Raw genomic sequence first — 27,601 nt, 5'->3', positions numbered from 1 at the left:
GATCGTTGCTGGGGTAAACGGAGCTCATGCATGTATGGATACGGCCGTCTATGGATGGGCGAAATGAACCTGAGAAAAAAAAGTCACCCAAAAACAGAAAGAGAAAAAAAAAAAGCGAGCATGCTGCTACTCAGACAAATGATATCGTGATCAAAAACCCAAAGAAAAAGGGTTCTATCTGCTTGTTTCCTTGTTTACAGGCTGCGCCCGCCGTGCATTCATTCATTCCACGTTGCTGTTGCCGCCTCTAGGTAGTGACCGAGTAACAAAGCAGGCATAGTATTCGTGCCATCATCAGAAACCCCGGAGACATCGTTCTCATGCATACTAGACTGCTCGGATGAGAACGTCTTCGGCGTCATCTCTCATAAGGCTTGGATCTCGTCTTCACTTGGCAAATGGTCCAGACTGGACCTTGCTTGAAGGACCGCTAAGCGGCACAGAGGTATAGGAGCAATCGTACAAATGGTGTCCTTTTGTTGCGGAAATCTTTGGTGTGCCCGTTTTCCTCCCTGTTACACCAAAACATATCGTAGTAATCGTTCGTCTCGGTCCTATGAAGAGCAGGCAACAAAATCGCCTCTTGACGCCCCCAATTGCGCTGAACATTGCTAGCGCAGACGATTTGATGTCCACCCACTCTATTGGACTACTTGACTGTTCACAGCCTGAGCTTGCTCCACCGTCAAGGGCTTATCTCCCATTTCGGTCTCCTGGTTATCGATATTATGATAGTCGAGGATTTCCGAGTACATCATGATCTTCCAGGTATCAACAGGAAGGTCAGCATCATTGAATGACCAGTCGAACTTCTCGTCTGCGACTGGCTCGTCGGTTGGGTCGTGATATGGAGAAAGGTACTCGTGCTCCAAGCCACCAGCTGCAGACACTCGTTTCTTGGGGTCGAACACCAACATTTTCTCGAGAAGATCGACGGCGGAAGGATCGGCATTCTTGAATTTCGCACTCAAGGGCTGCCGTTCTCTTTTGGGGAGAGACTGGACAAATCTGAGGGTATTTTCGCTGCAGATTGTCTCGATCACATCCTGGGGAGGCGTCCCGAGCAGCTCGGTAATAATAGAGAATTGGTTGACATGATCCTTGCCTGGGAATAAAGGTTTCCCTTCCAACATTTCAGCAAAGATACAGCCAGCGCTCCAGATGTCCACCTCCACGTCGTACTTCTGCCAGGTAAGCATGATTTCGGGAGCTCGGTAGTACCGGGTCGAGACGTAGCCCGTCATTTGAGGGTCCTGAATTCGAGCCAAACCAAAATCGCAGATTTTGAGGTCGCAATTTTCATTGACCAGGATATTGCTCGGTTTCAGGTCTCGGTGGACGACACCAGCCGAATGAACGTATTTCAGGCCGCGCTGCAGGTGACAGGGTTAGAGGTCGAAGCATCGGAAAGCGTATCCGGTTGGTATACATACTAGAATTTGATAGAGAAAGTACTGGATGAACTGCTTCTCGAGCGGTCTCGATGTCAAGAGGCGATGGAGATCAGTGCCCAAGAGTTCGGTCACGAAGTAGCTGCATTCAATATCAGCGTTGGGTGTCTCGCTTGAGATATAGATGGTTCCGCATACATGTCTTCAAGCGGGGAAATGAAGATGTCGCTGAGAGATATGACCTGATGGTTCAGTACCCTGACAAGGTAGTTCGGGGTTCTTTTGGCTCACATTTTCATGTCGAAGATGTTTCAGCAGTTTGAGTTCTCGATAGGTACGCTTCGCGAGCACAGGTGTCGAGAAGGGTTTCATAATCTTTTTAACCGCCACCGACTGGCCCGTCAATTGATCTTTGGCAGAACTTGGGGGTTGTTAGCTGCGGGTGGTTCTGGATATGGGAAATCTCAAACGGTGCTCACCAGACAAGACCGAAGGCTCCCATGCCGACGGGTTGCAAGTCTGTGTACCTGGCTTCCGGTCAACTCTGCTTCTCTTGCTTCAGACTCCGTTTCTTCGCCTACCTGCTGGTGATCTCAAAGGTTGTCCCAAATATTTGGGCTCGCACGAACTCCGCCATCTCGAAAGGAAGTCCAACGGAGCAGAGGCCAGACTCGGGCAAGAGATGAAGGGAGGTGTCTGGACCGCGAAAGTGTAAGCCGTCGTGAAGAGATCGCGACGTGGGTGCGGGACGAGAAGAAGAACGATGGCCGACTCAGCGAAGGGCAAGGGAACGAGGAGGCACGGTAGAAGTGAAGACGACGCCTCGAGAACAGGTGTGGCGGATTGGAGTTCTGGGAACGTTTCAGCTATTCTGGGGGATCGCAGTTGGTGAAGAGGATGGGAGACAGGTCTGCGGCGGATGAAAAGCACGAACCTGAAAGCCTGAGTGGCGCTACTGATGGTTATTGTAACGTCGACGAGGCTTGAGAAAATATTGTATGGTACTAGTGACTGTGGCCAATGTCACTCACTTCCTACAAAGACTCCATGTGGTGGTGAATGCTGGATACTGGCATGCGAGAAGAGCAGAACGGCAGGGAGCAGCAGCAGCAGCAGCAGCAGCCAACGTGGGGCAGACCAGTTTCCCACCACCCCTTCAACGTTCGGCGCGGCTGGGCCACTTCTGGTAACAGTTCTGGTTACTAAGTCAAGGTTGGCGGCCCCTAGCAAGCCCCCAAGCCCCCAACAAGCAACTGCTAACGGCGTCCTTCGTTAAGTGGCTTGAGAATCGGCCTTTTGGCTGTGAAAATGCCTGATGCCCGTTTGTGGAAGATGACGATTGCAATCACCCATCAGCGGCCGGTCCTTCAGCCCCCCTCCAAGCAACCTTCTTCCTGCGAACAGCTTCTTGCTATCATCCAACAGTTGCCCCTCCATCTTTGACACTCCTCCGTCGATTCCATCTCATCCAATCCCTTCCCAACCCTTCCGTGCTCCGGTGGTACATTCTTCCGTCGACCCATACCCGGAGATATCATCCCATCCTGCTGTCCCTTTCGGCATGGCCCAGACACTGCCAACGATGCCAGCAGCGATTTCGATTCGCACTTCTCCCAAAACACCCGTGGTGCCCCGACCGCCACAGGTTAGTCAGATCTCTCCCTTTCGATTCCAGTCGATATTCTCGATCCATATGCTGCTGAGAGCGAAAGCTGCAGCGCAAACAAATCGAGCCAGTCGCGGACCCTGTTAATAATTGATGATCTCACCTGCCATGTTCTTCCAGTAGGAGCCACCAGCCAAGGGAGCACAGTCTCAATTGCGAGGTTCGTGCCTGCGATAGAGGGCCAATTTTTGGCGTTGGTCCCGTTCGAGAAATCACTGGGCCGAAGACTCTTGTCCGCTCAACGACCGGTGGAAAGCTCGATGCTTCTTGGGAGTATCCTGAGCAGCGTCAGCAGGCCTTTCTTCCTACCAAGAACAGTTTGAGAGATATTTTCTCGTGCGATGAGCCCCTAAAACTTCAACGAGACATTCATTCATCTTGCCCGTGCCGATAATGAACGAGACTGCATGCGCCAAGTCGATATTCTCAGACTCTTTTCCGAATGGCAACCCATTGCCCAGCAAACTAACTGACTCCTTTAGGTCGTAAGGCGTTCTCGATTGACACCACGCCATCGTGACAGAGAAAGAGATATTCAAGCCAGTCTAGAGGTTCCGCGCAAGGCGCCCCGTCTGTCTCATCGTCTGGTATTTGCTAGTAAACTGGAATGACTTTGGAGGCATCTGGCATTTGGGAACCTCTGGTAAGTTGCATTCATGGCGGCACAAAAATATAGAGAGCTCAGGGCGATGAATAGCCAAAGGCATGACTATCGACACGTTTCCAGTTCAACCATGTGATGTGCAAATCTCGACACTTTTTACGGTTCCTACCAGTCCGAGGATAGCTCAGTTCCTCGGTGCAGACGCAGGTGAAGTTTGATAAAGTCTCGGACACAGTTGCTGGCCTCGGTCTGACACTACGCGCCTCGGAAGATTTTTGGAGCTCGTGGTCAAGACCGTGGCGGTGGCTCATGGTTTTGTCGGAGCCTGCCGCTCGACTTCTTGGAAGACAAAAGGCTCCTTATAGGGAAGGTTTTGAACCTGACAAATACCCTGATTCAAATTTTGAGAGCAAAGGACAGGTGACAGTCAACGAGATCTGATCAGGCACGATAGTTGACTTGGCTTAGTATTTGAATGTCTGTCTTTTGCAATCAGAGCTGAAACACCAACTATATTGGTTTCGCTGGCGAATGACGGAGTTTCCTTCTTGGATTCTTAGGCACATTCCTGTAAAGAAGAAAAGGACAGAATAAGACATCAACGGGAGATTCGGCACAGAAGAAAACGAAAGTCCGCAACAGTGTAACCCAGACCGGCAGCGGGTCGGAAATTTACCATCTCGCCATGAAATTTTGGCTCATGACGGTTTAGGGAGGATTGCTTCTGCTGTAATAAAAAGATGGCCATTGACGACGTCATGTTGAAGATCTGAGTACTGGGTACACAGGTCTGCCCGTCTGCCATGTGCTGGTATGCTGACCTTACAAATCTCCAGCTAAGCTTGGTCAAGCCAGGCGTTGTCAAGCGATGAGGCTGCCGGTCGGACTGGAGGATTGAAATGGGCCGGTGGACATGGTTTTGATCTGGATGGTCATGGTATCGAGGTGTACCTCGTACGGAGTACGGTGAAAGTCTTGACACCATAAAACGTCGTGCGACATGATGGTTTCTTTTGGCTCAGGAACCATCAGTCCTCGGTGGGCATGGCCATGTGGCAGACCCTGGCATTTTTAAAGACCTTGGTAGCGATGCTGCCTTTCTGGAGGGTGGAGATGTCTGATATGGAACGCAATGTCTAACAAGTAGAGAATCTCTGAGATAGAAAGCGGGCAGTCGGTGGACTCCCTACATCCTAAGTAATATTCACGGCTCTTTGTGCAGAGTACATCTACCGACGAGGAGAATGAAAATGTATTGTTGCTACATATACAGCAGACAGTGGGCATGTAGATTGAGAAATGTTATGTAAATACTCCGTGCAGTGGAGGGATATTCGGGAGACAAAAAGCCTAACCTCCTCGTAGGTGCCCCATAAGTAGGTGGGTGCCCCATAAGTAGGGTGCCCTAGGTCCCTCGCTACCCTAGACAAGACAAAGCGCCCAGCACTATTAGCGACTGGGGGGACCTTGGGGGTGTGCCTAGTGAGCCTGGCTGCTGGAACTTTAGCCTAGTGCCTAGCGGCCTCTTTGCCTCCCTCAAGCCCAACTGATCGGCTACTCCGCTTAAACTCGAGGGTCTGGGTGGCATTGGCACACTGGCATTTGCTGCAACTGGGCACCTCACTCGCTCTCGCTCTCGCTCTGGCTCTGGCACTTGGGACTCGTTCTCCACGATCGGTCCATTCCACCCTCTCGTCAGCTGTCGACTACTTCATTGGTAACAAATCTCTCTTCTGCTGTAACAACCCTGCCTGCTGCCCTCAACACCTTGTTGCGCGACGACATTCTCTGGCAGCGAGCTATATACACAACCCCCCGTTCGTTTCCCGCAATCTATATCTACCAGCTATTGCGAGCCTCCAGTCCCCTCGCACCCATCTTTCATTCTTCCGAGCCTCTCCAGCCCGAGTCGAGCTCCACTGACAAGTCTGAATCCTGGTCTCGGCCCCGACCACCATCATCAACACCTCGAGGTCATCGACGTCCTCAAGTCACCGCTGTCCTCGCGAACACGCCCTCCGGATCTCCAATCCTCCCGATCGAGCCTGCGCTGTTTTGTTACTTACCTTCCGAACTCGATCACAACATCTAATTGTCTCCCCCCGCACTCAGGCCGCAACCGCAGGAGAACACCCGTGCAGCTCCCTTTGCAGCTGCAGCCGCATCTAGCGCTGCTTCTGCAGCGCTCTCGCTGTCGCAGTGCTACAACTGCCAATATTCCTTCGACATGGGTGCATGTGGGAGCAAAGAAACGTCGGCCGAGGACACGGAGCAGAAAAAGAGAAGTCAGGCGATAGACAAGAAACTAGAGGAGGATTCCCGCAGGTTACGGCGAGAATGCAAAATCCTACTGCTCGGTAGGCGACATGAATAACACGCCCATTGCGTACAGACGACTGATTTCGTAACCATGTAGGGTCCGGTGAGAGTGGCAAGTCGACGATTGTGAAGCAAATGAAGATTATCCACCAGAATGGCTACACGCAGGAAGAAAGGGCACTCTACCGACTCACCATCTACAAGAACCTCATTGATTGCATGAAGGCGCTGATCGGCGCCATGCAGCAATTCGAAATTGAACCAGAAGATCAAACTGTCAAGGACTACGTGGAGTACATAATGGAATTTAACGTTGACCCGGACCCCGACACCTCACTGGACCCCAAAATCGCCGACGCCGTCGAAGCCGTCTGGAAAGATCCAGCGGCAGCCAAAACAATGGAACGACAGAGCGAATTCTACTTGATGGATTCAGCCCCATAGTACGTTGTGGCATTCATTTCCCGAGGCAAAGTGGAGGCCCGGCCAGCTCACAGATTGATAGCTTTTTCGAAGAGGTCAGAAGATTGGCAGCGCCTGATTATATCCCCAACGAGGCCGACGTCCTACGCGCACGCACGAAGACGACGGGTATTTATGAGACCAGGTTCACTATGGGCCAATTGAGCATCCAGTCAGTAACGCAAAGCAGAATTGAGCATTGGAAGGTGAAGTTGTTGTGGCTAACTTTATCCCAGCATGTTCGATGTAGGCGGCCAACGCAGTGAGCGCAAGAAATGGATCCACTGCTTCGAGAACGTCACGTCGATTATTTTCTGTGTGGCACTCAGTGAATATGATCAAGTTCTACTAGAAGAGTCGAATCAGGTATGCAGAGGGTCGGAGCAAACAGTAAATGTGGGATGGGGTTGCTGACCGCCCTTCTAGAACCGGATGATGGAAAGCCTTGTACTCTTTGATTCGGTTGTCAACTCCAGATGGTTCATGCGGACAAGCATCATCCTGTTTCTCAACAAAGTCGACCTGTTCAAGGAGAAGCTCGGTCGATCACCGCTAGGGAACTATTTCCCTGATTACTCTGGCGGCAACGACGTCAATCGGGCCGCCAAGTACCTCCTCTGGCGGTTCAATCAGGTGAACCGAGCACAACTCAACCTCTACCCTCAGTGAGTGACGGTCCACGGTAAATGTTCCCTCCTAGCCCGACTAATGGTGTGTGCAGTCTTACGCAAGCCACAGACACGACGAACATTCGGCTGGTTTTCGCCGCGGTCAAGGAGACCATCTTACAAAACGCCCTGAAGGATTCGGGAATATTATGAGAGCCACGACCAGAAACCATTTCGTTTGTGTTTGGGATTTGCATTTTTGCCCGGCGTCCAGCGTCTCATGTGATGAATCGGGAGTCATGACGGATTGGGATGGCGCCACTACCGCGCGCTGCTATATTTTCTGCCTGGAGGCCTTTGATGTTACTCGACAGCGGTGTTTCGACGCTTTGTTTTTGTGTTTTTTTTTCTTTCTCCTTGTTGCTGCCAGTCCTGAGCTTTTTGAGTTCTTTTTGCCGCAAAAAGTTCGCGTTTTGGAATAGTCTGTTTCCTTTGTCAAGTCAAGAGTCGGAGCACGTGGTGAAGGATATCTTTGCGCACGCCGGGGCTGCTACGGCAACGGGCTGTCATTGTTTGATTTGGGACGAAGGGCTGACTTGGCCATGGGAAAACCACGGCATTCGCAGGATGCTTGGGACGGAATCTTGAACGTTGGGCAGATATGACGAACGACCATAGCGTTCGATGTTGCTCTCAGTCAAGGCCATCCCGTGAGAACTGGAGACAGGAGGCGCACAGCATTTGGATAGTTGGCTTCAAAGCGAGATACGACATCTGAAGGCTGGAAGCGTCGCCGTGTACTCATAATAAGACACTATTTCAACGTGGGACCTCTTTTTTTTTTGCAGCATCGGCAGCATCGGGATCTGTTCAGCCTGACCCTGGGGTCGAGACCCGATGTGGAAAGCAATTACGCAGCAGCCGCCAGCGGATTACAGGACATGGCGGTTCTTCTGTCATGAGCCTTGATGAGCTCAGCATCAGGATGGATAATAGACGTGGGTGAATGATAGCAGGTGCGCTGGTGGTCTGATGGTGATCACGCCACAGCCTTGTCTCTTTTTCAATGAAAGTTTGGGCTTCATGATCCTCCATCACAGTACCTTCCATTGATAAATCGGTCGGAGTTTTATTTTTGAGCGATTAATATTAGCCAGAAAAGGGAACAGCCCATTTTTCAGGCTTCGGCCTCGAGGAGCTGGATTCAGGGCGGGCACCTGGTGCTCCCCTCGCTCGCCACGCTCTTAGGCAGCTTCCTAACTCGACGGGTGCCCAGTGGTTGGTATGATGTCAGTCCAATCAGGCGGACTCGCCTACCTACCTAGGGTGGTCAAGGGTGGTTTGGAAGGGCAACTGGTGTGGCGGAAACGGCATGCGGTGGAGATGCGAGAGCGATGATTATCAGGTCGATATCCTCGTTTGTCCCAAGCTCTTACTTCACCTAACGAGTAAAGGGTACCCCCGCCATCCGAGCGCCGTAGAGAGCAGCTTTGTCCTTCTGTTTCAACCCTGTCCTTGTCTCCAACGTGGCCCTTTCTGTCGAGGGAAAACAGGTGTAGGGATGGGCTAGTAGTCGTAGGAGTCGTAAATCTAGATCCCAACGTTAACCAGAAAAGAAAATAGTAATACTAACACATTCACGCGATAGAAACCTCTCCACTCTCTCGTTGCACATGCCAATTGCTTGCCCACCTCGAGTTGCGGTGGAGACCGCCAGCTTGAGCTCTCCAGGCGCGTGAGGCGTGGGCGCAGGCAGCTCTCCAGGCGGGCGAGGCGGGGTAAAGGATCGGAGGAGGCGCAAATCTTGGATGCGGCGATGCAGTTAGCATTGAAGCATGGCATTCTCGTTGTCGTGGCTCACCGCTTGCCCTGGCAATGCTATTGATCGACGATGCCTCGAGGCGAGACTCCTCGAGGCAGAGAGAGAGATCATGGTCCATTTCGGGCAAATACAAGGCCCGGTCTTGCTGGGAGCTCACTAATGCACAGTGAATGCTGAATGATGGAGCTGGTACCTGCTGGGTAGTAAATAGCCCGTTAATAGGTTGGATCCGGTTGTGCACGGCATCCATCATATTGCATATTGCATTTGCAATAACGGAAGTCGATGAGCCATGGCAATGAGGCGGGAGCAAGGACAAGGGCACCAGCGGACACCAGAGGGCGCAGCGCGAGGGCGATTGGAATGACCCCTCGATTGACTTTTCAAGTATCCAGCTTCCCCTTCCTTCCCGTCCTATCGAGCTATACCACGTCCTTTGCCTGCCCCTCTGTCCTCATTCTCTGTTGTTATTCTCCCTCTGCTCTCCTATTTTGCTCGAAGCAACTTGACTTCTCAAGCCATTGACTTTCTTTTCCTCCATCCCATTCTTATTACTGTTCCCTCCTTTGCCTTGCTCGTGCAGTCTTGTCCTGCCCCCCACCGACAAGATGGCCGCTGCAGCCGCCGTTGCCCAACCCCCGCGCGAGCGCAGACCCTCGACAGGAGCTCCCATTTCGACCTTGGTAGGCCCTGTCGGCCCTGGCTTCACTCGACCCAAGCACAAGAGGACTGCCACAGGTTTCGGAGCTGGTGACATCAAGGCCGTGGAATCAAGCATTCCCGAGCACATGCGAGAGGCGTGAGTGGTGGCTCCCTCCAATCCCATAGCTACCAGACCCAAATGGACAAGCTGACCTATTTCCGACAACAGCTGGAGAAAATTTGTAAAGCTTCAAGCTTCTGTCCCCGAAGCCGTCACCCTTCTAATCCGAACTTGGACAGTCCCCGCACCCTTTCACGAGCAAGGAAGAGTTTGAGGTGAGCATTTGACGTTGGTTCGACAGCGGAATCACCATCTGACGCTCTCACAACAGGCAGAATGTGTCAAACACATCGAGACCACCTTGGCGAGATCCCTCTTCAACTGCGACGAGCTGTGCGTCTGGCCGCTCTGCCTCTACAGACGACCCCTCCCACTGACTGTCGCTACAGAGCCGCATACTCCGGAACTGCGCTGGCCTTTCGAGATCGCCTGATCATTGATTGGAACAAGACTCAGCAGAGGCAGACCTTTGTCGATCAAAAGAGGATCTACTGTGAGTGACAGGAATGTCATAGCGGATGTGTGGTAGCTCACAAACTTGGAAGATCTTTCCCTCGAGTTCTTGATGGGCAGAGCACTGGACAACGCAATGCTCAATGTTGGACTAAAAGACGTGGCCAAAGGTTGGTGTTCTCCACCCTGTCGTCTTCCACGCGCTGACATTGGGAATAGAGGGTCTTGCTGAGCTCGGATTCCGGATTGAGGACATCATTGAACAGGAACATGACGCGGCTTTGGGCAACGGAGGCCTCGGCCGACTTGCTGCGTGTTTCCTCGACAGCTTGGCTTCCTTGAATTATGCGGCATGGGGTTACGGCCTCCGATACCGATATGGCATCTTCAAGCAAGAGATTGAGAACGGGTACCAGGTTGAAATTCCGGATTATTGGCTCGACTTCAATCCTTGGGAATTCCCCAGACACGACGTCACGGTCGATGTGCAGTTCTATGGCCGGGTCAGCAAGTTCACGGACGACGAGGGCAAGCAGATTGTGTCCTGGCAGGACGGCGAGGTCGTCACGGCGACCGCGTACGATGTGCCCATTCCGGGCTATGGAACCCCCACCGTGAACAACCTGCGTCTTTGGTCCAGCAAGGCCTCCAGTGGTGAGTTCGATTTCTCCAAATTCAATTCTGGCGAGTATGAGAGTGCCGTGGCCGACGAGCAGCGTGCCGAGACAATTTCGGCTGTATTGTATCCAAATGACAACCTGGAAAGGGGCAAGGAGCTCCGTCTGAAGCAACAATACTTCTGGTGTGCCGCTTCTTTGCATGACATCGTCCGCAGATTCAAAAAATCCAAGCGAGAGTGGTCCGAATTTCCTGACCAAGTGGCCATCCAGCTGAATGACACGCATCCAACCCTTGCAATCGTCGAGCTGCAGCGCATTCTGATCGACATGGAAGGTCTTGAATGGGATACTGCCTGGAACATCGTCACCAAGACGTTTGGCTATACCAACCACACTGTTCTGCCAGAAGCATTGGAGAAATGGTCAGTACCCCTGATCCAGAACCTCCTTCCGCGGCACCTCCAGATCATCTACGACATCAACCTCTACTTCCTGCAGTCTGTCGAGCGCCGCTTCCCGAAAGACCGCGATATGCTGGCGCGAGTCTCCATCATTGAAGAGTCACAACCCAAGATGGTCCGGATGGCCTACCTAGCAATTGTGGGTTCCCACAAGGTCAATGGTGTGGCTGAGCTCCACTCGGATTTGATCAAGACAACCATTTTCAAGGACTTTGTCAAGGTCTATGGCCCCGACAAGTTCACCAATGTCACCAATGGCATTACACCCCGACGATGGCTGCACCAGGCCAACCCACGCCTTTCCGAACTGATTGCTTCGAAGATCGGCAACTATGAATTCCTCAAGGATTTAACCCTTCTCAACAAGTTGGAGCCGTTTACCGATGATAAGGCGTTCAAGAAAGAATGGGCGGAAATCAAGTATGCCAACAAAGTCCGACTTGCCCAGCATATCTTGAAGACCACAGGGGTGAGCGTCAATCCAAAGGCTCTCTTTGACATTCAAGTCAAGCGCATTCACGAGTACAAACGCCAGCAACTCAACATTTTCGGTGTGATTCATCGATACCTGACCATCAAGGCCATGACGCCTGAGCAGCGCAAGAAGGTTTCACCAAAAGTTTCCATCTTTGGTGGCAAGGCGGCCCCAGGTTACTGGATGGCCAAGACCATCATCCATCTGATCAACAAGGTCGGAGAGGTGGTCAACAAGGATCCCGACGTTGGCGATTTGCTCAAAGTAGTTTTTGTGGCAGACTACAATGTCAGCAAGGCAGAGATCATTATCCCAGCTTCGGACATCAGTGAGCATATTTCCACTGCCGGTACTGAGGCCTCGGGCACCAGTAATATGAAATTTGTGCTGAATGGCGGGTTGATCATTGGCACACTTGACGGGGCCAACATTGAAATCACTCGAGAAATTGGGGAACAAAATATTTTCTTGTTTGGCAATTTGTCTGAAGACGTGGAGGATTTGCGACACCACCACTTCTATGGCAATTACCAGGTCAACCCCGAGCTTCTGAAAGTGTTTGATTGCATCAAAAAAGGCACATTCGGTGACGAGGCCGCTTTTGGTGCTCTCATCAGTGCTATTGTGGAACACGGCGATTATTATCTGGGTAAGATTCTCTTCGAGCTTGACTGGCGGACCTTGGACTGATGAAATGGTTGTGCAGTGAGCGATGACTTCAACAGCTATTGCCAGACGCAAGATCTTATCGACGAGGCCTACAAAGATCAGGATTCCTGGGTCACCAAGTCGATTACGAGTGTGGCTAGAATGGGATTCTTCACGTCGGGTATGTCTAATTCGAGTCCGTTTGTTGTCGGTAACATGTTAACCTGACGTCCAGACCGCTGCATCAACGAGTACGCGGATACGATCTGGAACATTGAGCCTCTCGATGTCAAGGATGAGAAGGAGGTCAGAGCACGAACCGGCCTTGAGCCCTAGAAGGAGCCAAGAACTTAAATGGTATTCGTTCTTTAGATATCAGATTGGTAATTAAGACGGGAAGAGCATTATTACTCCGACTAAACACGGGATTGGAACCCTTCCTGAGGCCTTGGATTGCGGGGAGAGGATGGATAAAGCAACATCAACTTGTCAAGTACCACTCTGGAACTGTCACGTAGAGCAGAGGGGCGGAAGATAGAGGCATGGAGAGTTACGATGACTTGAACGAACCATGCTCATGATTCTCAGGAGTATACGAGGTATGTAAGGGATGAAAGGGGGGGCAGGGGGGGATGAGGGTTCGCTTTAAATCACGGCGGCCATGCCAAACAACGAAGAAGTCAGTCCGGAAAAACTAAAGTCCGGAAACGGCGTAGGCTCCCGTTCCTCTTCGACCTCAAACCCTGCTTGCCCGTTATTTTCCTAAAGATACACCATATACTCCATACACCACATATCCGACGCTTCGTCTTACCTCTGAAAATTATGGTGAAGCCTGCATCACTTGGCTTATCCTGCTCCTGAGATGCATATCGGGCCCATCACAACCCCAATATGACGACTGTTTCGCCTCAGGTCGCCGTCGTCGACTTCCACCACGCTCGGTACGCTTCATCTTCTTGCCCAGTTCAAACTCCTCTATTTTTCCATTAGCAGCGTACCCCACGCGTAGAAGTACTACTTCCTTCGGCTGACGGAAGGGTGGACGAAGCGGCCCGGAGGTTGAATTCTGGGTCCACAGCGATGGCGAGAACCTCTTTACACACAATGACTGGTCGTTGATGCCGTTCATGGCGCTTTCCGATGGGGCACATGCCATGGCAGAGGAGTTTAGTTATTTTACGCTGCTTGACAATCGGAACCACGACTCCGACCTCACCGAAGCTCAATCAAGTTCCAAGGCAAATCCGCGCGGTACGGGTGCAGCGACTAGCACGGGTACGGGCACGAGTCTCTTCGGCATCTCATGTACGCGACAGATCCGGGCAGAGAAACTCAAGCGCCGCTCAGTGGACGTGACGCGCTCGACTGTTCAGAAGGCCGTTGTTGTTATCTCACCTACGGCGAGGGGCATGGGGGAATTGAGAGAGAGGCTTGGAATTGTCACGGCGGCCTGGTTTGCGCAGGAGTAAGTCGGCTAGCAACTGTGCTTTCGACTGTCACTATTCATTTTCTCAGACAAGTGGTAGAGGTGATCAACCGGGGTGCGGGAGAGACTGATGTGTGATATAGGGATTTCTCAGATACCTCGATTTTGAAGGTAGGTGAGTGTCATTCACTGTGACCGTCGAACATCAATGTGAGACGGAGAGAAGGCTGACAAGGTTGGCTATTCAGGAATTTCAAGACAGTCTATTCAGAGCGCCGCCTACCCATGAGGACGGGAAAGATCATCATTTCGGTACGTGCCGGACCTGACGCTGTCTCGTCTTCCAGCACCTTGTACGATCGAGCGACGCGCCGATACACCAGGCCCCAGCCAGAGGCTCGGTTTACGCGGAACTGATGTTGAGGTGTCTGCAGGTCTCTCTCTTCGAGAATTGATACATGAGTTTAGGCATCAGACGCTGGCTCTAGTCAAATGCCTTTTGCTCCAGCGGAAGGTAGGTTGTCCTCTCCCACAACCACCACCAGTCCTCGCCATCTTGTTTTGGAAGATGAATCATGTCGACCATCTATGATCACTGTCCATTGTACTCACACCGGATACTTCCTGTTGCAGATGCTCTTTTTTGGCTCCAAATGTGAAAGGCTCTGCATGATGCAGTTCGCCCTGGTCTCGCTCATCCCTGGACTCATTGCAAACTTGCAGGACGCAGCGGATCCGAGCCTCGATGCTTACGCACAGAACGTGCAGAAAGCGACGAGTTTAAAGACCAGCGATAGAGCTTCATGTATGTTTATTGATCTAAGGGTCGCTGCTCCCAATGAAAGAAAGCTGCTGACATGGGTCGCAGTACTAGCATATATGGGTTTGCCGTTGCAATTATTCGGAAAGGTAAGTCTGTAGGGGGGAAATGATAATCTCTTCGCCTAGCTTCCAGCTTCGTCTCTCACGGGAGCTAACCATTTGCATCGTTGAATGATGTAGGCTTCAATGTTTGGGCCATACACTCCCCTCCAACAACTCGACATCCTCGCCGACTACGACACCAAATCCTATGTCGTCGGCTCCACCAACAGCCTCCTGCTCCAGCAGAAGGAAAGGTACAGCGACATTCTCATAAACCTAGACGAGTCCAACTCCATCACAATCTCTTCTCCTTCTTTGCGTACTGCTCTCGCCCTTAGCGCAGCGGATCGTCGCTGGATCGACTACCTCACTCAGACCGTGCTGGATACGTGGGATCCGGAGAATCCGAGTAGGCCGAAGAACATGGGTTATGCAGGTTCCGAAGACGCCATTCGCATGCAATTTGAGGAATACATTCTCTCCCTCTTGAGTAGTATGGCATATCAGATATACCACGAATCCCTCTCGGAAAACAGCATCCCCGCCGCTGTCGCAAATATAGAGAACTTCCCCGACCCTGGAGATACCGCCTCAGATTTTAATCCTGAATTCCTCGCCATGTGGCGATCGACCAACAATTTTGCCCTCTTTGACCGTCTCACGCAGGGGAATCGTATTTTCGACATCATCGAGCCCCGGCACCCAACTGGCGGAGGGCTGACTGTTGAAGATCTGCAAAGGAGAGTCGCCAGGGGAATGGCAGATCTCCATCTTGACGAGAGGGTGAGGGAGGGGAGGGAACAACTGGGACGCACGCTGCAGAGTGGCCGTGAGAGAGTCGAGGCTGGCATGGCGAGGTTCTGGGCCGAGGTGGAAAAGGCGAAGGAACAGAGGGCGCAGCAGCGGGCGACGAAGAGGACGAGCCGCAGCCAAAGCATTACGAGGACCAGCGGGGAAGATGAAAAGAAAGAGAACCAGGGCCCTGCGACGAAACAACCAGCAGTGGCTCTTTCGAGCGCGAGTTCGAACTTGAGTTGGATGGTCGTCGAGCCGGACGGTGACTCTGGGTCAAAAGCAAGACCTGTTTCGCCACCCTCCTCGTCGGTCGCCAGCACTTCAACACCTGCCGCTTCGAACTGGACAACATCTCTCCGTGACCGCACCCCGCGTGTCGACACCTTGCAGATCCAAGCCTCTGCTCGCGAGGGCGCGGCCCGGGCAGGCGCGTACCTGAGCGGCTGGGGCACGTGGGCGAGGGAACGGATGCAACAGTCTCAGCAGGGCAAAGGTGCTGCTACCCAGACCGCATCTGGAGCGGGCGAATCAGAGAGAGGAGGTGGTGAAGCAGCAGCAGCAGCAACAGGAGGAGGAGGAGGAGGAGGAGGAGGAGGAGGAGGAGGAGAATAGGCGGTCGGCGACGGGGACGTGATATCAAGGTTTGAAGGAGTCTTCGCTGAACCGTCCGATTCGAAGTCGAGGGAAAAGAGATGTTGACGACCGCCCTATCTGCCTGGCTACTTTTAACTACACTTTGCATTCCTCCTCTACAGGGTTCCTGACTCTTTCTTAGAGCACATCCAATGACAACGGCTGCCTCTTTCCTCTCTCAGGTAGCCGTCCCATACATACTATACCGTCTTATCCCACTCCACTCCATTCCAAACCAGTGCCGTCCTTCACCGTAACGCTACTGCTTGAACGCCGTTGTGGTATGTAGGGAGGTAGATAGACATCGAGATACCTTCCTCTTCTTCTTCTTCTTCTCCTTCCTTTCCTTCTTCTCGGGGGGGGGGGGGAATACTTGAGGACAGTGACTGAATTCTCAACAGGGCGGCAGGGCGACTGCGCCAGAAATTCCAATACCACCAATCCGTGCCAGGGCGGAGGTCTCTTTCTTAGAAGGCGCGGCGGGTCTTCTCGCGGATAATTCGTCTAAACTCGACTTTGGATTCGTCGACTCCTTAGCACCGTATCATCCTACAAACCAAAGGTCCAAATAGGAGGAATGGATGAGACGAAAGACCGCCGTTGCAGTATCCGTAGTTCAAGCAGTCTCGAACCTCTCTCATCGATATATGTAATAGATTATCATGGAGAGCTCTTCCTACCTATCCCGGCCATCATCGAGCACGAGGCACCAACATCGCGAGTCTTGAAACTTTGCACTATACTAGGTTTTCGCTTAGAAGCGACCAGAGGGTCCCTCGTACTGGGTACTTTAGCGTAGACGAGATCCAACAAGCGGCCACCCACGTGCAATCGCTCACGCATGTGGAAGTGGATTTTGCGGCATTGTAACTTCGAAGAAGGAGTAGATGGACATGCCATTGAGGTTCCGTAATCCTAGGATCTCCACGTTGACCGAACTTCTCCATTCTTTCCCAGAATTATAAACGATGGGAATGTGTATCGGGGTGTCCATCAAGAAACCACTCTTTTAAGACGAGCACCCCTCTCTCGGGGGAAATCATCCGTCGCTGAAGAAGGATAAGCTGTGTCAGGCAGTCGGACATCGGTATGCGCTGTTGATGAAAGATCCATTGTCTAGAGAAGGCCCAAAGAGGTCGGAATGGTTAGAGTTGGCTTTTCACAAGGCTGGGTAGTTCAGATCGACAGGGAAATTATCCGAGATCATTGACCGGCAGGTTGAGTCCTTCGATCCAGGCTGCCGCCGTTAGAAGTGGCGAACAAGGTGATGCGGCGTTCGGCAATGGTGTCGTTTGGTCGCCTCTAGTTTCAGTCCCGTCCAGTTGGGGTAGGATCACCAAACCTCGAAAAGTCTCTCCTCCAATTCTCCGGAATCAAGTCGATCTATTATCTCGCCGTGCATGGCGCCATGAACGTAAGACTTTCCGATCAGAAGGAAATGGTCCGAAACGGGCCGAAGGATGAAGGGGACTTTCCCACCGAACAAGACGCAGCAGACATCACCAGGCTGGACTAAGCGTGGACCGGTCCCGATGTATCCATTTTCAGTTCGAAACAACGGCCGCCCGCAAGATGGTACGTGATCGAAATGTCGAGTCAAAGCTAGCAAATTTTCCTTGACAAACCGCGCTTGAAAATCTCCGGGATTGCCATAAGCAGGAACCAGATCTCCTTCGGCAACCAGCCGCTGGAGATTTCGCAGATCATCGTTGGAGATAGATGCATCGGCAGTTAGCCAGGCGAGAAAAATTTGGGCAGCCCCCTCGGCCAGTTGCTCAAATGCTCGGGGGTCCTCGAAGCCCAGGAGCGTGCACGCAATGACAGAAATAAGGGGTTCACCCGTGTGATAAGTAGGGTTGTCCGTTGTGAAGAGGGCTGACCAGCTTCCGGCACCCGAGAAAGGGGGCCTTGCCCAGTCAGATCTGCCCTCATTCTTTTGAACTTCAACAACAGTGTCAAAGGCTACCCCATGACTGCTCAAATACCTGGAGAGGCTGTGAGGAACGGGCTCGACCCATTTTCGGTTGCCACAAGCTTCCCATGGCGCCTCACGGTAACGTGTGCACCACCAAGGCGGACACGGGCACGGAGGAATCCAGGAAGGACAGGCTATTCCAGTAGCTGGACAGTGGTACACGCACTGGAGAATTTCCAGGCTGTGGTGTGTCTGGATATACTTTGTGGCCTGCGTCAACAGATCAGGTGTGACCTGCCCACAGCGGACCGTATTCAGGAACCTGTTCTCTGTATTGAAGCGTCAGTAAAACACTAAACCATGCTAGACAAACAAAGAGCGTCTACGTGGCTTACCCGCAGCGATGTGGTCCCGGAGGGGTGCAAGCACAGAGGATGGTGTCAAGGTGCGTGACGCTGGGGGTCCTTGATTGGGCTCGCGAGGATTCAAAGGCTCGGCTTCATGTTGTAAAGACTCAAAAAGTTCCATGGTAGATTGTTTGTTCCATTCAAGTAGACGCCTGCCTATCCTTGCCGTAGGCGACGCAACCGCCAAGAGAGACACAGCTGCCACAGGAGATGCAACTGCCATATTGTTGTGATTGTCTGACGTTGTATCGTGCATATTAGACGTCTGCGTTGGCCGTCGAGCAATAGACTGACGTAGCTTGCACTTCCGCCGATGTCGTTGAAGGTTGGAAGACCGAGCAAAGGAGCGTCCACACCCTGCTCTCTGTGCCTGTTTGCCCTCGCTGTCTCCGCCACAGACAAAGCTTTTGGTCCCGTCGTGGAGTTTTTCATGTGTTTTTTTGTCATGGAGTCGCACAAAGGATTCGCCGCAAACACGGCAGTGGAATGGTCTGTCGTTTGCGTGTGCTCTCATGTGATTTTTCAAGGTAAAATTTCTGGTAAACACCTTGGAACATAGGGAACAAGGAAACGTTGAGGTGACATGCGTCTCCCTTTTTGGCTCGTTTATAGGGACCCCAGGGCTATCAGTCGAGACCAAAGAAAGATTGGACAGGGAGATCAAAGTCGGCATCATGCTTCCCAGGTACGGAGCAAGGAAATTTTGTCTGGAAAATATCAACACTGACCAGGTAAAGAGGGAGGAGAATGAGGTATTCAAGAATGTCCATGGATCTCACCATTAAGAAACACGAGGGTCAGGAGGTTTCGAAGGCGATTTGCTTACCCGAGATGTGACACAGCCAAAGGGGGTTAACACGTAGCACGCCCACAGCCGCCGCCCACAGCCCTGGATGGCGGTGGCTTAACTTGCACTGTCTCAATTTTGAGATGTCCGATTGGGCTCACCAGACCCTCCAGATCCCGGCAGAATCTCCGGTTTGGCAATCATACCATGACGCCTAGCAACGCCTACACGGGATGGTTCGCAATTCCCGCTGAATATCCACGCCGATTCGTGTTGTAGAGACGACGGTCGAGGGCCGGGGCCTTCGCATGGGCCGCAAACATTACGGGAATAACCGTGGCTAATGGGTTGCTCCATCTCAATAATGCTGTCGCTTGAAGGTACGGAGTACTTCATATGAGATCGGGCCAGCGGGAGAGTCTCGCTTGCGGATGACCAGTCAGGAACTCCATGACGACACGGCGCATTGGTCTCTGTATCCCTGAGAAAGATTTGATAGGGTAGAAAGTGGCCGGACAAGATCATGCCAGTGCATCCATGAATCTAAGGGGTGGGAGGTGAGTGGATTGGGGGCGAGGGGGTAGCATTGACAGAGCACTCACCCGTTTATTCCGTGTCGAGGAAATTGAGGGAATCCGAGCACTTGCCGATGATCAGCAGAAGCGGCGAGGGAGCGCCTAAGGTACTAAGTACGAGTATCTACAGTAGGGACCCTTGTTGGGACGCTATGCCGATTTTTCTCTTGTAAGGCTGCCACGCACTGGCTCAATCTAAGCCGCCTCATGCGGCAGACCACGGTGTGCTCATTTGAGAAAGCGAGTCGAAGTATGCTTGGGAGTGGTGGGTATCATGCGTAGTCCACATGCGTAGTCCACATGCATAGTCCACTTGGCTATCCACATCCCTGCTTCAGCCTCGTCCGGCAACTACATTCCTGCACTGGCTCTCGACTCCCTCACCGTTAATTTTCTTTCTCTTTGGATTTGGGACGACTTAGCGGCCGTTCTGAATTTGTCGTGGCTACAGAAGCTGATGCCGATGGAGAACCTGCACTGGCTCATTCCACCCTTCTAAAGTGAGAAGACCAGGCTCGACGCGCGGAGCCCCGGCTATATATCTGCGTCAGCTGCTCCTCAGGTGTGACACTTCACATTGCACACCTCAACAATGCTGTTTCTCCCATCTAAGAACAATTCTATGTCTCTTTTCGAAACTCTCAAGTGCAGCCGCATCATTCCTCCCCAATTCTGACCACCCGTCGAGCTAGACAGGATCCCTGTAGGTACATCAGACTCCATGTCAACTCACAAGTATACTAAGCTTGAGACCAAAAAGCCAACATTAGTTGGACAGTTCTGACATCAATGTCTACCGAAGTCCTTTGTACGATAGTCTTCGGGGTCGCAGCAAGCATCTTGTCGGTAGTTGTCATTTTGCAAGGCTTCATACGCCCTCTCGCTCAAGGTGTGTTCTTTTCTGCATGGACGATATTATTCCTGGGCTAATGTTGGTGTGATACAGATACGCGCATCGAGCTGCATGCGGTCTGGTTCGGCAAGAAGAATGAGGCTTAAATGGCGAGATGGTCGCTGGTTACAAGAGATGTGGAAAACAAGAGTGGGACGAACATCTTTTACTCCGCCCTTCCCATGCTTGGACCCATGGGCCATATCAGGCAAGAGACTCCGAAGTTAGAGAACTTCAAGGGGCAGCTCGCGGCCCATAGTATTTTGGAATGGCCAGCGATGTCAGAGAGTGGCCCACAGCCTGGTGACCCCTGGTGTTGAACCAAAAAAAAAAAAAAAAAACAGCAATTCTGGCTTTCCATAGTAGAATGCTGGGCCACTTGGTTATATACTTGTTCGGAGCACTAAGTGTCTTAACAGGAACTAGCTAGATATATGCGGCCTAGAAGGCTGCTTTTTATAGCCATAGTTACTAGTGACTTAGTATATTTCATATACCCATTATGAAACTTCGACCGAAGTTGAGACATACGATATAAGGAGGGGACGAAGTAACACCTCCCGAGTACTTTCCTCTTCTTCGGATTCATCCTCCTTGTTACTAAGTTAGCTAGCTAGTTGCAGATCCCTTTCCAACCTCTTACACTACATACTTGAAGGAGAAAGAATGTAGCCCCCAGACCTTGCTGGCAACACTCTCAAGGTTCACGCCTCACGTGCTCCTGTTTTTTTACGACCCTGAATATTGTTTAATTTACGTACCTTGCGCGTCTGGCTGGCGTACAGTCGGCTGGTACCTTAAGGTTTGCTTGGGGGAAACCCAGCCTTTCAAAGGCGTTCTTCGGAAGGGGCTTATGTGACGGAGTTTAGGTTCCACTGTTTTGTCCTAAAACTCTACTGCGAGGGGTGTTAGGGCAGTCAGCTCATGGCCAACATCTATGTGCGGATGATCCCTCGCCAGGAATATCAGCTTGCACTAGAATGAGCGGTGGAAAGGCATTTCTTCATGGTAAGTTATCATTTGATTCAGTTTACATATGGCATATTCTCCTCATGACACCTTTCTTATGTTGAGGATACTCCCCTCGGATCCATGTCTTCCTCGATACTGCGCCTCAGGAACAGTCCCACACCTCCTCTTTCAAGACTTGATAATACATAGGTCTTACCCTTCATTACCTATCGCCGTGGTGTGCTCAGAAGGTGGGCGGTGCGAGACGAGCATAGATCGCGATCGCGTCGTTTAGTTGCACTCGGATTTCGCGCGCTGCGGTTTCTAGCCGCGTTCGGAACTTGGGATCGCTCTCGCTCTCCAGGACCACATTCTCGTTCCTCAAGGTATCCACGTCCCGTTGAACGACGGCGAGATGTGTCGTGACGGCTTCTTGGATCTTGGCGTCCAGGTCGCGGCTGAGCTCGGAGAACCCGTTGCGCAATTGGCGCTGGATGGTTGGGAAAAGCTGTTCGTCGCCAAACCCGCTGCATATAGTGGCTTTACGCCTCTTGTCGCTTCCTCTCCCTGCAAGAACGATCATCGAATGAGTACTCTGCACTGATGTGCCTCGAACCATAAGATGATTCTGCAACTTACCCCCGTCATGAATGCATGTGTTGTAGGATTGCTCCATGGCTTGACCCATGAATGAGCTGCGAATGCCGGAAGACGCATCGGTCCAAAGAATTCTATTCGATAAGTCAGCCACTTGAAAGCGTCATAGGCCAATGGTAGGGATGTCTCACGATACGCTCTTTTCGAATTCACCACACAAATTTTCTACCTGCGTCATAAGCAGGGCTTGCCTGTGTCTCAAGGTGACGGTCAAAGTCCGCAGAGAATTTGCTGGAAGCCCAGGCGGAGTAGCTCAAGAACCATCAGCAGGCGAGCCGACGTGACTCGAAAACGAGAGATCAGGCCACATACATTGGGCGACAGCACAATCGAAAATGTTTTCAATGGCCTCAGACACACCGTCTTGAAGTCTGAGTATGTCCTGGCGAAATTTTTGCCACGGAGTTTTCATATTAGTAACCATGGCTTGCATAGCTTCTTCGTTCCAGCTGCGGCGTATTATTGTCGCTTCTGTCTTATGATTTCCATAGTTTCGACAGAAGGCAGTGTAAGTAGCTGAAAGGAATGTCAGGATTGTCGAGGTCGAACGAACTTAGCCGGAGAGGAATCAAAAGTCTCACCATGATTCCACTGTAGTTTCTTTGTTAGTGTACTCAGCGCGAGAGACATGTTGAGCATTTCGATGGCTTACCCCTGACCACTCATCTGTAGCATCTATCGCCGCTTCTCTCCACCTGTCCGAGTTGGACGCTTGTATGCTATCAGCATACGCATCTCAGTTTTGGACACCACTTCAACCTACCCATGAGTAGTGTTATCTTCTCCTTGAAAAGCTGGTCCATCGCTCTATTGACAGTCGAGGTTTGGACTTTGATCTTTTCGAGAAAGCCGGATTAGACTAGCCACGATCTTGGTTGGACTGACGTGCCAAAGCACTTACGGCTTCTAACTCGTCTTCAATCCGATCCAAAGCTCCTCGAATTGCCTGCTTTCTCTCGGCGCCCACACTTCCCGCACCAGCTTGAATCCAGAGCTCAATCGATCCGAGCAATGCTGGAATGGCGTTGGTGACGTACTCTGTTGCAGCACGGAGCTGGCCTTCTGCGACTAGGGAAAGGCAATGTCTCCGAACTTGCAGAATTCCCGACAACTGCAGGTAGGGCAGAGCCTCGGCTTTTGGTTTATCTCGATGGTCCTGGTAGATTATGTTGCTGATGCAGAAGACAGGGAGGTTCGCTGTAGCGATTTGGTTCTGATAAAGCTTCTGGAGCTCTCCCGTGACTTTCTGGTTGCGGGTGGTGACGAGGTATCTTATCAATCTGGCAAAGGGTCTGAGTGATTGCTTGATGACGGTCGATGAGCGATTCAGCCTTACTCAAACTTTGCCATAGCGAGACGTCTCCTGAAACAAAGTAGACCAATGAGTTTCAGCAGTAAAGTCATTAGTTGGGAATATTTACCTTGTCGTTTTGCGGGTAGCGTTTAATGACACCAACTTGCTCCTCATTTCGTCATTTATGTCATCGTCAACATTGCCATCGGGAGTGTTGTCGTCGATTTCGCTTTCGGTCGCTTCAGCGACTTTCTTGAGGTCGTCAACATTCCTTCTCAACCTCCGGATTTCATTCCTGATTCCTTCACCCCGATCTCGCTCTTCCTCGTCGGCGTGGATCTCCTAGTCGAGATGTCAGTGGAAGAGCACAATTTGAGACGAATGAAGGTCGTGTGGGCAGCAAGCGGATCCCAGTGCATCCAGCCTTACATCAGACCTTGTGCACACGATTCCAATCTTCGACAACGAAGCCCTCTTTGCTAGCTCGAACACTTCCTTGACGCCAGGGTCCGTCGTGGCCCGGCCTATATTGCAGACAGCAAATATCTCGTCGCAATGGAGCAAGTATCTCTCTGTGATTTTCAATCGAGCCGAATTGAGATCCCGAAGGCCTATATTATCAGTATCCGAGAGAAAAGATCAACTCAAGGATGGCACTTACCTGGAAGATCAACCAGTACGAGGCCTTTGCTCAGAATATAGGCGTTGAGGTAAACCCTGCTTTCGTTAGCAAAATGCGCTAGGTAGAGCTCTGTTCGAGTCACAGACCTTATCTTTCGAATGAAGGGCCATTTAGAGGGCTCGCTAGCATCTGCTGGCTCAGAGGTCAATCCCATCAAGTGATTAGAGAAGACCTCTGCACGAGCGAATTCAGTTCTGGGCACCATGTTGGTTCCCCCCACCACTGGTAAACCCGTGCTCACAGCCCATGTTAGCAGTGTCTGGAGCACATGCTCTTCCGGATCATCAAGCAGAAATCGTTCGTTCTGAGTGAGGTGGTTCCTAAATGCGGCGCGAAATGTATCTTTAGCGGCCTTTGCTTTTTCTTGTAAGTCCCCACAGTCATCTGCTGTCATACTAGTGTCATCATCATGCTCATGTAAGTGATGGCTTCGGTAGGATTGCAAAAGCTCGGTGAACTGCTCTCGAATCTCTTCCTGGGTGAAGTATTCCACTTCGAGGGCAAAATTGGCATTCTCATGATAGTGATACTCTGTAACAACACAGGTGCATGCCGCTCCACTGTTACTCTGTAACCCACATAGCGGTTAGCAGTAGATGATGGAGCCTAGGAAAGGGTCATCCACTCACGGTGCGTGCAAACCCCCTGCGATCTAACAACGAGTTCAGCAGACTGCTTTTTCCTGATGGCTGTGAGCAACATGAACCCCACAAAAGGCCCTCAATACGACATACCGACCCCTGAGTTACCCACTAGGCCAACAGTACGAGTAGAAGGATCTTGATATCGACTCAATTTAACAGCCTGCAAGTAAAGCGTTCGGATTCGTGATCCCGGCTCGCTATGCAACGAGGAGCTTTCCAGAACATAAACGAGATCTTCAACCAGACCCTTGGAGATGGCAAGCTGGAGCTGGAAGTCGGGCTCATGGAACCTTGCGTGGGGAGGCTCTTCGTCAGTAACATTGTGTGGTGTTAGGTCGACTTGAGAGCCCGAGCGGCGTCGGGACGCAGATCCAGGACTGCTCGCTCCATTGACCATGACCATGTCTGGACTCGGGGACCGTGGAGAAAGATGGGTTCTCTGGTTTCGCAGGCTAGACTGCAAGCCATCTGGTCCCCCGAGAATAAGGGTTGGGGAGATTGGAGCGACATTGCCACCATTCAGAGTAATATCAGGGGTAGTAGAAAGCTGATCGTGCCCGCTGTGGCGAGTAGGAGAAGCTGTTCTTCTGGAAAGGGACTGATGTGGGGTGGAATCCCTGGATAACCCTAGCGCTGCCATGCGCTCATCAAGGCTCGAAACTTGCGACCCAGCGACAGGAGCAGCTTTAGAGACTGGTGTACATGAAGGAGTGAAGAATGGGTTTTTGGAAGGAGGCGGAGTAATGGAAAAGGAGGGAGACCTGGCCCGCAGTGCCGAGTCGCGGTCAGTGGTGAGAGTTGGTCCGAGTTCAGGCTCCGTCTCAATCGAAGGTAGAGGCTCATCAGGATCAACCTGGTCGTGCGTAGCCACACTGGGAGAGTGTGAGGGGTTACTGGTTGAGGGTGTATTCAACCGCCCCGAGCTGCTCGAATCATTCTCGCTTTGCGGGGTGAATATCTGACCAGACGTCCTTCGGGTCGATGATTCTGCATCAGCGTCTTGTTGCGGTACCTGCATCGCTGGTTAGCTCTCTTGCAAGGCAATGACGCCGATGGAACGCACTAGTCTTCTCACCATGGTCGACAACGTCTTCCAAGCTGGGAAATGGTGGCGCGCGGACAAGGCAAAAGAGTGGGAGGCTACGAACGATGAGAGCTCAGCTCTATATATCAAGAGGGGTAGAATGGCAGTGTGGTCAGGCGGACACGAGGCAGATATGAGCAGCCAGACACGCTACAGTACTGGGCCACTGCAGGATTCAATGGTACCACCACCCTCAAGTTCTGAGCAGCGAAAGCGTAGCATCATCCTTGCTAGGCCTGCAGCTTCTGGAGCATGGGCTGGCCTTGGTACGAAGCGTTAATGGCATGACTTCGACGTTGTCCTCCGTGCCTTGGCCGCTTGCTTTCCACGAAGGATCAAGCAGGTCAGAAGCCGCATACTGGTTCTTTCACATTTAGCAAGTTTAGGGCTTCGTGTCGCTTCTTACTTCCCTGAGACTGGCCGCGTTCAGGGCTGGAATGGAGATAATATTCTGAACACCGTCCGCACGGTACAGGGGTGGTTCTGTACCTCGTTGGATGGTGATACTATCATATACCCGGTACGGACCATTTTCATGGAGAGTTATTTCACTAGTTAAGCGCCGGGGCTAGGGAGGCGCAATTAAGGGCGTCAGGGGAAGACGGAGACGTGCCGCGTTTCCGGACGGTGGAGCGTCCAAGGACTTCACCTTACTAGGTATTCGTAAGCGAGGATGACTTACCGCGTACAGGACATCAAGGTTCAGCCCTCAAAGAAATATAGGGGCACCAAGAGGGGGTTGGAGGCGCCAGAATATGCACTCGACGCTGTGAAAGCCTGCCAAAGTGTTTCAGATGCCGCCACCATTGCCACCTCGCTCGGCGTGAAGCCCAAAAGCCCTTTAGGACATCCACCTCGATCAGCCTGAAAGACAAGATTTCTCGTATCGCCTCTACCAATGATCCGCTTCCACCCGGGTCTGGGAGTATCTGCCTGACGAGTGAGGGGGGCCTTCAGGCGCCAGAATGTCTCATGGCTGGTCATATAACTGCGTGGGAAATCGGACGAGCCATTGGAGGACTAGTTCCCCCTCTCTGATGAGGCGCTTTCGACTTTGGAGGGCCAATAGCACCAGGCACAGACAGGCTCAGCGTACTATGTACCAAGCGAGCAAGGGAAGATAAGTAAGAAAGCCCCGTGTCCTGCCACACCTTTTCCAGCTCCACTGCCTGCTTGATCCCCATCGTTCTCACCTCGAGGAGGGGTTTGACGCTTGATACTTTAGGTCCTTTCAATCGAACCTCCGCGTAGCTAGGTTACAAGAACATCAAGACACCCACCCAATGTCGAATCGCCAGTTGCATGTATGCAAAGCGCAACTCGCTTTCCTTGGTATCAAAGGCAGGACGCCGACAGCATCACTATTTGCCCACTCAGAGTCCAACTGGCATCAGAGCACGATGGCCACGTCAATCCCTAAAGTCTTAGATTACCTACTTGTACTTAAACAAGAGACAGCGTACCAGCGGGGTCCTCTGATCTTCATATATTGCTTGTACGAGGTACGCGAGACCACCATTCCACCATACCAACTCTTTCCCTTCTTAGATATCACGTGATCCTCAGCCTTGGTTCTTCTGGCTGAACTCTCTCGGTTGACCTCTTCGGTACCTCTCCCTTCATTGGTTCCGGGTCGCATAGACATGACGCGAAGGGAAATGCAACAAACCAACCGAAATGAAAACGTGGCAAAATGGCAA

The 27,601-nt window shown here is 51.8% G+C and overlaps 7 protein-coding genes across 7 annotated transcripts; 3 read left to right on the top strand and 4 right to left on the bottom strand.

Moving 5' to 3' along the window:
- Positions 1 to 641: 641 nt before the first annotated feature.
- Positions 642 to 2,028, bottom strand: A1O5_03906 (CMGC/MAPK/P38 protein kinase; the record flags this gene model as incomplete). Its single annotated transcript, XM_007744516.1, has 6 exons — positions 642 to 1,373; positions 1,434 to 1,533; positions 1,590 to 1,633; positions 1,683 to 1,812; positions 1,871 to 1,918; positions 1,973 to 2,028. The coding sequence occupies 6 exons, from the start codon at positions 2,026 to 2,028 to the stop codon at positions 642 to 644; spliced, it is 1,110 nt and encodes a 369-aa protein (XP_007742706.1).
- A 3,860-nt stretch (positions 2,029 to 5,888) lies between these two features.
- On the top strand, positions 5,889 to 7,263 carry A1O5_03905 (guanine nucleotide-binding protein alpha-3 subunit; the record flags this gene model as incomplete). Its single annotated transcript, XM_007744515.1, has 6 exons — positions 5,889 to 6,018; positions 6,078 to 6,423; positions 6,486 to 6,614; positions 6,679 to 6,808; positions 6,869 to 7,107; positions 7,164 to 7,263. The coding sequence occupies 6 exons, from the start codon at positions 5,889 to 5,891 to the stop codon at positions 7,261 to 7,263; spliced, it is 1,074 nt and encodes a 357-aa protein (XP_007742705.1).
- Positions 7,264 to 9,480: 2,217 nt separating this feature from the next.
- A1O5_03904 (starch phosphorylase) lies at positions 9,481 to 12,628 on the top strand (the record flags this gene model as incomplete). Its single annotated transcript, XM_007744514.1, has 9 exons — positions 9,481 to 9,671; positions 9,744 to 9,756; positions 9,815 to 9,850; positions 9,907 to 9,968; positions 10,025 to 10,128; positions 10,181 to 10,258; positions 10,308 to 12,293; positions 12,351 to 12,473; positions 12,528 to 12,628. 9 exons carry the CDS (start codon positions 9,481 to 9,483, stop codon positions 12,626 to 12,628), a joined length of 2,694 nt encoding a protein of 897 aa, XP_007742704.1.
- Positions 12,629 to 13,422: 794 nt separating this feature from the next.
- Positions 13,423 to 15,992, top strand: A1O5_03903 (uncharacterized protein; the record flags this gene model as incomplete). The annotated part of the gene is made up of 7 exons (XM_007744513.1): positions 13,423 to 13,760; positions 13,865 to 13,892; positions 13,970 to 14,033; positions 14,156 to 14,235; positions 14,355 to 14,526; positions 14,590 to 14,630; positions 14,724 to 15,992. The coding sequence occupies 7 exons, from the start codon at positions 13,423 to 13,425 to the stop codon at positions 15,990 to 15,992; spliced, it is 1,992 nt and encodes a 663-aa protein (XP_007742703.1).
- Positions 15,993 to 17,346: 1,354 nt separating this feature from the next.
- On the bottom strand, positions 17,347 to 18,558 carry A1O5_03902 (uncharacterized protein; the record flags this gene model as incomplete). The annotated part of the gene is made up of 2 exons (XM_007744512.1): positions 17,347 to 18,257; positions 18,324 to 18,558. 2 exons carry the CDS (start codon positions 18,556 to 18,558, stop codon positions 17,347 to 17,349), a joined length of 1,146 nt encoding a protein of 381 aa, XP_007742702.1.
- A 3,226-nt stretch (positions 18,559 to 21,784) lies between these two features.
- Positions 21,785 to 22,216, bottom strand: A1O5_03901 (uncharacterized protein; the record flags this gene model as incomplete). Its single annotated transcript, XM_007744511.1, has 2 exons — positions 21,785 to 22,107; positions 22,180 to 22,216. The coding sequence occupies 2 exons, from the start codon at positions 22,214 to 22,216 to the stop codon at positions 21,785 to 21,787; spliced, it is 360 nt and encodes a 119-aa protein (XP_007742701.1).
- Positions 22,217 to 23,056: 840 nt separating this feature from the next.
- On the bottom strand, positions 23,057 to 25,220 carry A1O5_03900 (uncharacterized protein; the record flags this gene model as incomplete). Its single annotated transcript, XM_007744510.1, has 8 exons — positions 23,057 to 23,477; positions 23,534 to 23,560; positions 23,619 to 23,833; positions 23,921 to 24,102; positions 24,153 to 24,211; positions 24,260 to 24,741; positions 24,803 to 24,855; positions 24,908 to 25,220. The coding sequence occupies 8 exons, from the start codon at positions 25,218 to 25,220 to the stop codon at positions 23,057 to 23,059; spliced, it is 1,752 nt and encodes a 583-aa protein (XP_007742700.1).
- Between the last annotated feature and the right edge of the window lie 2,381 nt (positions 25,221 to 27,601).

This window comes from Cladophialophora psammophila, assembly GCF_000585535.1.
Source record: "Cladophialophora psammophila CBS 110553 chromosome Unknown aczJe-supercont1.5, whole genome shotgun sequence".
NCBI classification, from domain to species: Eukaryota; Fungi; Ascomycota; class Eurotiomycetes; order Chaetothyriales; family Herpotrichiellaceae; genus Cladophialophora; species Cladophialophora psammophila.
This window is presented reverse-complemented; position numbering and strand designations above follow the sequence as displayed.